The 9,483-nt window shown below is 31.3% G+C and overlaps 1 protein-coding gene across 3 annotated transcripts in view; it reads left to right on the top strand.

Moving 5' to 3' along the window:
* The first annotated feature begins 639 nt into the window (after positions 1–639).
* Positions 640–9,483, top strand: part of Nak (Numb-associated kinase) — a 47,304-nt gene continuing 38,460 nt past the window's right edge. Inside the window, exons 1-4 of one of the 3 annotated variants that reach the window (XM_014424033.3) lie at positions 640–656; positions 1,903–2,019; positions 3,282–3,426; positions 6,385–6,529. Coding sequence is in view for 1 of the 3 variants with exons in the window: in XM_014424030.3 (XP_014279516.1) it covers positions 1,887–2,019; positions 3,349–3,426 (211 nt within the window). In the remaining 2 variants the exon portion in view is untranslated. Of the gene's footprint in view, positions 657–1,749; positions 2,020–3,281; positions 3,427–6,384; positions 6,530–9,483 lie in introns of those variants that run through there. The other 2 variants (XM_014424030.3, XM_067049838.1) reach the window with 2 other exon arrangements.

Here is a 9,483-nt window from a genome sequence, read left to right as displayed (position 1 = left end):
AATAATAAAATAAATAGATAAGAATAATGCTTCTTAATAAAAGAGGAAAATAAAATTAATAACAAAAAATAATGATATTGGTACACTTAAATAAAACAAACAATTGCCTTCTAATAGTAAAAAGGAACAAGTTAATTTGAAAAAGAGAAGAGAAAAAAAAATAATGAATAATAACAATAAGTAAATAGAGGTAGTGTGACTATGGATTAATTTTATATTTATTATAAATTTATAAAAGAATGTCCTGCAGCAGTCTGGGCTTCAGTCTTCGGGCTGAGGTTGGGTTTCCCAGGTTGTAGGTCACTGCTCCTTTAACTGTTGGCAACTGGGAGTGGAACTTCATGAACCGTTTTTTGATATAATCCTTTATTGACTCCATCTGTAATTGGCTTAAGCATTAACTGCGATTCTTAGGACTTTATTTTGAAAAGATTGTTGTTTCTTCCTTTTCGTGAAGGATGCCGCTCCCCTGACTTCACAGCTGTTCATCAGCAGTGGCCTGAGGATTGTTTTAAATATAAGAACAGTTGTTTCTGGTTTTAGTTTGGAATTTCTGTTTAGGATAGGATATACATTGCTAACCTTGCATAAGTTTGAATTAGTTTGATGTTGATATGGTGATTCCAGGTAAGGCGGCGATCTAGGTGTATTCCCAGGTATCTTACTGTTTCACTGGCAGGATCATAAGTTATAATTGTTGTAAATGAAATAATAATTGGGTATAGTAACTCAAATGTTTTTCGTTTTACATTTCTTAAAACTAAATTGATTAATTTTCGCATTAACGGCGAAGGAAATATTTAGACCCCTGTACAGGAACAATCCGGCGCTTGAAGAATATTCCCATGTGTTTGGCGGTTTCTTTAAGGACACGTAGTACAAGAGGCCCTAAAATCTCGAAAGAAATTCGATTATTTCTGTTTTTGGGAGTGAAATTTTCCAATTTGTTAAAATCGTGTCGTCGCCAATCAATCGCCCTCGAGGATTTTGGAAGTGATTGAAGCGTCACATCTCGCGAATTTCAGACACCTACTAGGCCACCACTTCCTTGAAGCGAGTTCAAAAGTTACCTTGGTTTTATGACAAAACTTTTACTTATTTATTAGATAGGTAATACAGGTTGCTTTTTAAATGGGATGAGTCTATGACTAGAGAAATTAGTTTTGTTTATGGAAAAATAAAACATACTATGCAAATCGTTAGTGTTATGTACGAGTATTAGGGCGAACCCAGCAATACTCAGAAGAGTACTTCGTTCTTTACTCCGTCTGGAAATTTGTTATTAAATGAATAACCTACAAAAAATGTTTACATTTTTTAAAACCAGATTAATCACCTGTTATGTTATAAATAGTTAAATTAATTATTGTCCCAGCAAAAAATACCCAGTAAAAATAAAATACGAAGTACCTAATTTGTCGAATTGGACCTTTTAACAGAACATGGACGACATTGTTGAAGATTGCAATGGTTTATTATTAAAGTGTAACCACCAATCGACTAACTTTTCTCTTTCTCTGAAATCCCTTTAAAATTAGATAACTCAAGTCACAATTGTATTGGATTCTAAATGGCGATGCCTAACGAATACAACTTTTCTGAGGCAGTGTATTGAAACTTTAAATCTACACTACAATGTTTGACCACTATTTTATGACGCAAGTTGTGAAAGCATATCATAGAATTTTATTTTAGTATTTTAAACCGGTGCATCATATGGTTCAAATATAGGATTAGTCACTAAGACAGTCGCCAAAACAAAAGCTAAATAAATTAATATAATTGTCCATAATATTGACAACTCATCTGCTATACTTTATAAATATTTTGTTAAAGTATACAATATATAAATAAGATTAAGAAAAAGGTACAAACAATTAACAAAGATGTATTTACACATAGATTATGGAATCAATATTACTTCCAATGATACTCTTGAAATCGACACAGCGGAACACGATGTTGTTGAAGAGGATCCGTTTATCTACTTCTTATATGTAACACTTCCAGTTTGTGTTGGTAATTATTGATTTGTAATTTATTTATAAATCCTATTTTAATTGTAGTTGAAGGACTGTTATAAAATTAGTATTAAAGGATCCTATATTTCTTTGGAATGACTTGTTATCGTTTAAAGGGACCTCTAGCTCAGTCGAGGTGACAGCCATCAATCAAAAGCTTGACTGATTCAATCACGAACGCCTATTGGTATTTACACTTCACAATAAATCTGAAATTCCATCTTAGTTTTTATTGTCATTCCTACTGTGGTGTATTTAATTCCATTTTATTACATTAACCCTTTAATTGCATCCCAAACACTCCAATCCCATATCACAGCCCTCAAAGAATGGTGTTGTAATTGGATGATTAAAATAAATTCCATCAAATCACCTTTACCCTTCGTCCTAAACCTACCGACTGTCCTTCAGTTTTCTTTAATAATGCTGCTCTTACTCCTGTCGAATAGTTCCGCTACCTTGGACAACATCTGAACGATTGACTAAAGTGAAATCCTCACAGAATACTGAAAAGATAGGAAACTGCTCATCGATTTCGACTATTACAGCACTTACTAGACAAATGGTCTAAACTTCCAATCCATTACCAAAAGCCGGTCTACATCATTGTAATAAGGCCAATCTGGACATGGAGTTGAGCTTTGTGGTTCCACTAAAGCTTCGAATTCCTTTCGTATCCGATCTTCGCCGTCCCTTTAGTAATGTGAAAATTAGTCAATTCAGTTTTAAGAAATGTATAACGAAAACACTTGAGTTACCATACCCAATTATAACTTATGATGTCAGAAGAAATTTCATATTCGTTCACCTACATGTCAGTAATAAGTTCAATCTGGGCATACGGAGTTGATCCCCATTAAATCTTGGAATCCCTATCGTATCCAAACCTTACAGTCTCAAATTCTTCATAAAATCCTCAATGCTCCTTACTTTGCCTCAAATAAATTCATACATAGAGACCTTAATGTTCTATATGTAACCGATCTAGCCCGAACCAGATATCATTCCATCCATTATAAACTCCCTAACCTCCTAAACCCACTAATTTCTAACCTTGCTTTCTCTTCCGTTCCTAACAATGTTCTGAGGCGTCTGAAAAGAAGATGTCCACGATACCTGATAATGTAAAAACGTCATTAGAGTGCTACCAATAAGTAGTTTCTCTACATGCCTGTATCACACCATTCTAACTGAGATTATTGCTATAAATTTGAAAATATATTACCTTCTTTATGTATTTTTTATTATTATGTTTTTCAGTTGTTACGCTAATAATGATTGTTCTTTGTTGTTTACTCTACATGATCGACTATTGGAAAATATGCAGACCTGAATTTGAAGAAGATATTGAACTTTTATGAAAATCGAAAATGGGTCAATAAAGAAAACAAAAAAATAGCAAATGGTATAGTATTTGTCAATTCAATTTATATAGTTATATTATAAGTTAACAAAGAAATAATATAAATTATTTTAAAAAATTAAAATATGTACAAAGGCTACTCATTTAATTTTAAAATCTTTTTTTTTTTTTTTTTTTTTTACAAATATAAAGTTGTATTGTCTTAATTTGATATTATCGAGTAATGTTGAGGGAGATAGCTCCACGATAGTTGCTTGTTTGTGTCAATATTATTGAACTTCATTTTAAAGTAATAATAAGTACGTACCAAATAAGCTTATTATGTGGAATTGTTTGTTCTTTAAGAATAAAACTAAATTCTTGGGAAAGTATATTAAAACTATTTTGACTTATTATTTGTCACGGGATACAAGAGGTCCTTTGCGGCGATGGGTTCAATGGGGAGTTATTTTTATTCGGCCAAGAGTCCTACACTGCCGCCTGGTTGGGGGTCAATGTTTTTCATTTCGTGGGACCGCCATTCAATGAAAAAAGCCAACTCCTCAGACCGGATCCGAACCGGAACCGCCAATAGACATCTGATTGGTAAGACTGTGTCTTAACCACCGAACTATGGGCGGCCCTTCATGTGGAGTTGTCTACATTGCCAATAGCATATTTCGGCTCTGTATAATAATATCATATAAGCCATGACGAAGAAGTATCTTATAATCATATAATCTTCCTTGACATTAAAGATTATATGAATAATTAAATAATTTAAGTTCTTTTAGTCTTGAGACTATCCCATTACAAACACGGGAGTTTCGGTCATTTCCTCTATTCGTGAATTACGATTTATCAAAATATGATTTATTGGAAGTCCATGTGTACAATAAACGAAATGTGTGCAATTAAAGCTAGTATATATTTGTCATTCTTTTATGCATGTGTATGTATGTATTGTATAAATTTAATAATAAAGGAAGTTACGAAAAAAAAAAACAATAAACGAGACCAGTGCTCTCGCATCGCCAATGTAAATCACAATATAGGCCACTACAGAAGAAGGAAACAGTACGGAATCAAAATATATATTGGTATATATATTCACGCTAAAAACAATAAATATCAAAAATAGGGGTTATGGAAAAGAAAAAAAACAATAAACAAGTAGTACGTACATGATTCAATTAATGCCATAGATTCCGATTCCTTCCATACCCTAAAAGTGGATTTTTTTTTTTCAATTAGCCGCCAGAACCAGCCTTCTCCACGCTTGCCTGTCTTAAGGGGCCTCTACATGTTGGCCGAGCCATGGTGAACTCTGACATACGCGAGCATGTGGATGGGTGGCTTGGCTTGGTTGGCCTAGGCTCGTTGCCGAGCCGTCGAGAGTCGGTTTTTGGACACAGATCAAAGGGGTTCGTGAGAGCGCTCGTGTAGCATCTACACCATTGTTCTTTCTCTAGTTACAACTGAGAGCTGTTAGGAGGTTAAAGGTGTTTGTTGGTACTTTTTATAATAAGTTTTATATTTAATCTTATTTATTTATATTTAATTTCCTTTCATTTTCTTTTTTTTGTAATAAAAATAATACAATCCAAGTGCAATGGCTGAAACCTCTATTACGTCCGCCATGTTTGCCTCTCTGAATAACACTGACATGTGGGCCATCCCGTTTGTTTGCCGAGCATTTGAACGAGCCTCCGATCCGTGGCGAGCGGCCAACATGTTGATCCACCTTTAGGCTACTGCTTTCCAGTTTGCTGCTTGAAGCTCTTTCGGGTATTTGTTGATTCTGTCTATCAATCTGGTTTTCGGCTTCCCACGTGGTCCTGGATGGATTGTCCCATCTTTACCTCCTTGCCTTCATATCATGTGAAATTGACTGACCAGTCTCTGCAAGCAGTTCACTGTTAGTTCTTCTCCAAGTGCTGAGGCTCTGATCCCATATCACTCTTATAATTGTATGGAAGACTTTCCTTTCAAATCTTTTGATTCTGCTTTCCGAGGTACCTGTACGAGCCCAGGACTCGCTAGATACCTATCCTAGATAGATAGGAAGAGCTAGATTTATCATGTGATTATACACCATTAGCTTCAGTAAGGATTTCAGTAATCTTATAAGAGATTTTTTAAGAGGAGCCGAGGTATTTGAAACTCACTTTCGGAAACGATTTCCCATCCACGCAGACCTAGTCGTTCGGGTGTGGATTATTTTGTCGTATCTTTAGGATTTTTTTTTATTCTACATTTTTGACCTACTTACAGGAGTCAGAAAAGTCTGAAATTTATGCATTGGCTTTCTTGGTGTATAAGTGAAAGAAAAAGTTGCTAGCTTATATACTTTTGACATCTATTTATTTTAAAATGGATTTAGTGAATGACACAATTTCTTCCTTATTAAAATACAATAGTTTATTTCATATCATCAGCAACGTTTCGGGAGATTTCCCCCATCTTCAGGCTGTTGTTACATAGTCATGCTGCAGCACAATTCGTAGATTTTGCAAGAATTTTACATTAATATTATTCATATGGTCTTCATTCATAACCATATTGTTATTATAAATTTAATAATCCTTTAACTGGAAGAATTAAATCTACGAATTGTGCTGCAGCATGACTATGTAACAACAGCCTGAAGATGGGGGAAATCTCCCGAAACGTTGCTGATGATATGAAATAAACTATTGTATTTTAATAAGGAAGAAATTGTGTCATTCACTAAATCCATTTTAATTACATTAGACTCTTCCAGTTAAAGGATTATTAAACTATTTATTTTATTTATTTTTTTTTTCAAAATGTGAAGGAAGTTTATGGGTAAGTCGACTTTGTAGCACATTCTAAAATTAATTATAAGCAACTGGGAATCAATATCTGATGCAATTTAAGGCTGTCATAATAGAAGAAAAGAACAACTAATAACATTATGAGTAAAATTTAGAAAAAAAATAATATACAAACGATGTTGTATGTTAAAAAATAATATTGTTGTTGTATGTTGTTAAACAGAAAATAATAGGAGGAAGAAAAATTACAGAAAACCTACAATTTTTTTTAACTGAACTGCGGCAATACGAATTCGGAAGGTGTTTTTCCATTCTTTGGAAATATTTTCCTCTATAAATTAATCGAAAATCTGGGTAAATCCGAATAGGTAAGTAGGTGTATGAATTTGTTACTAATATAAGTTTTAGTTCGGATTTGAGACTTGTACGTGTCTTAGTACAAATAAAAAAATAAACCATTTTATTGGTTATTGGAGCAGAAAACAATTATTGAATTCATTTGAAATTTTTTATATTTAAAAAATTACATGTATGAGTATATTTGGGCATCATCAGGTAAAAATTTCATTTTCTTCAAATTCTGAATATTTTTTTTTTTTTTTTTTTTTATAAATAACGACAGAAGAATCGATATAAACATATAATACATACGATATTATCATTTATTTAACAGTTTCAGGATAAACGTTTTCTGGTTCAATACGATTTAAATATAAAAATGGGAATATGGTTCATATGTGTTTCTATAGTACTCATAGATAACACTATTTTGGTTTAGTAAATAGTAAATATCTAGTTACGTCAGATAATATATGACTTATAAATTGTACGTAAATCAAATTAAAGGTAAATTCTTCACTTGTGTGTCAAAGACCTTATAGGTATTAAGCAACTTTATAGAAAGGTATCAGTTAAGCCTAGAATTTCGATTTACACCTTTTCAAAGTTAATTATTTCGCCAAGACAAGTAAAAATGTTCTATTTTCATCGCCTATATCTGGAGAATTCTTCTTTTCAAAAATTATTAAAAGCAATTTTATGCTTTTTCCTAATTCAGAAATTAATTTACCTTCTTACTTCAAATTCTTTATTTTATTATTTTTGTCATTGATATGTTAACACTGCTGACGTTTCAAACAGTCCATCCATCTTCAGGGGCCTTCAATTCATTCCATTGTTTTACCTGGTTATTTTTGTTCCATTTCTTTTAGAAATTTTGTCATTTGATAATTAGAAGATCTGTTAACTTTTTTCAGTCTTTATTTATATTAAAATGTTATCCAAATAACTAGAAATTAACATTTTGCGAATATTTTGCAAAATATCATAAAAACCAGTTGGTCATATGTCATATATTGTCAAATATCATAAAGTAGTTTATCTTCGTAGGAGTAGTTACTCCTACGAAGATAAACTACTTTATAATAATAATAATAATATTCTTTATTTATTTGGGATTGATCCCTTAGAATAATATACAGGCGTCAAAATTAGGCTTTAGAACCTTAGAGTAAAATACAAAATAAAAATGAAATCATAAAACGTCATAAAATATAATAAAATAATGAATTGAAAAGATAAAAATAAAATTATAGTAAATTAAACTAGCTTTAATTTGAGTGCTGACAGACGTCTGTACAGCTTATTGGTCCCTTAGATATATTTGTTCATAAATCAATATTTTGTGAATTTAGTTAGTCAAATATCATGAGAACTACAACGCCTACGAAGATAAACATTATAGATTAATTATTTTATATATTCTTGTTTGAGAGTGGTTTAAATTAAATTATACTAGTCAAAATTGAGTCTGCCAAGTATAATTTGGGAGAACAAAAAATAACGACTTACAATAATAACATTAAAAAAATTAATTTTTCATTTGGCACTCTATATCTTTGAAACTAACAACACTTGAAAACGTAAGAGAACATCATTTAAAGTAGAGTAAATTTGCTAAAATGTGAGCCCTAATAAACATATTAACGTCCAATAGTTCCCGAGACATAACTTTTTTTTATGACAACATTTCATAAAGAATGCGCAGAAAAATCAGTAGTTAGTGATGTTATTTTTATAAACCTATATCTCAAAAACATCTCGATGAACAGATATCTCTTAGCACTCAAATTAAAGCTAGTTTAATGTACCATGAAGTAGTATATAGTGTTTATCTTCGTAGGAGTTGTGGCTTTCATGATACATTTTTCATATTTTACAAAGTAAATTCACAAAATGTTGATTTCTACTTGTTGGGACAATAATTTTGATTTATGAAAAAATATATCTAAGGAATTATACGATGTACAGATGTCTGCCAGCACTCAAATTAATGCAAGTTATTTATAATTTATAATTAAAACTAATTTATTCAAATTATCCTGCATTTTTAAGATTTGAAAAAGGAAATGACATCAATATGAAGGTATCCCTGAGAATGGCCTGAGGGTCGAAACGTTGGAAAAGTTGTAAAGAATAAAGTTGAAAGAAAAAAAGGATCAAATTTGTTTTAAATTAAGAATTATAAATTACTTTATAGTGTATTAAACTTGCTTTAATTTGAGTTCTGGCAGACATCTGTACATCGTATAATTCCTTAGATATATTTTTTCATAAATCAAAATTATTGTCCCAACAAGTAGAAATCAACATTTTGTGAATTTACTTTGTAGAATATCATGAAAGCCACAGCTCCTACGAAGATAAACACTATAAACTACTTCATGGTACATTAAACTAGCTTTAATTTGAGTGCTAATAGACATCTGTTCATCGAGAAGTTTTTGAGATATAAATTTATAAAAATAACATCACTAACTACTGATTTTTAAGTGCATTCTTTATGAAATGTCATAAAAAAAAGCTATGTCATGGAAACTATTGGACGTTAATATGTTTATTAGGGCTCATATTTTAGCAAATTTACTCTACTTTAAATGATGTTCTCTTACGTTTTCAAGTGTTGTTAGTTTCAAAGATATAGAGCTCCAAATGAAAAAATAATTTTTTTAACGTTTTTGAGTCGTCATTTTTTGTTCTCCCAAATTATACTTGGTAGACTCAATTTTGACTAGTAATTATACAGTTTTCATTAAATTAATAAAAAAATTGGGTGAAATAACTACCTTTTTTCTCCTATTGGGCTCTTGTACTATTTGAGTTCCGTAGGCTTTTATCCAACCTACCTATCCTTCTTAACGTAATTTACTTCAATTAGATTTTTTTTAAATTACGGTCACATTCAAGTTACGTAAAATTTCATTGAAGAAGTGATTAAAATGTTTTTGACTGATAACACAGTTAGATAACAATTTTCAATCAT

Source organism: Halyomorpha halys, unplaced genomic scaffold (genome assembly GCF_000696795.3).
Source record: "Halyomorpha halys isolate HHAL.00 unplaced genomic scaffold, Hhal_1.1 Scaffold450.1, whole genome shotgun sequence".
NCBI lineage: Eukaryota > Metazoa > Arthropoda > Insecta > Hemiptera > Pentatomidae > Halyomorpha > Halyomorpha halys.
The sequence above is the reverse complement of the archived record's forward strand: the minus strand, read 5'-3'. Positions and strand labels throughout refer to the sequence as shown.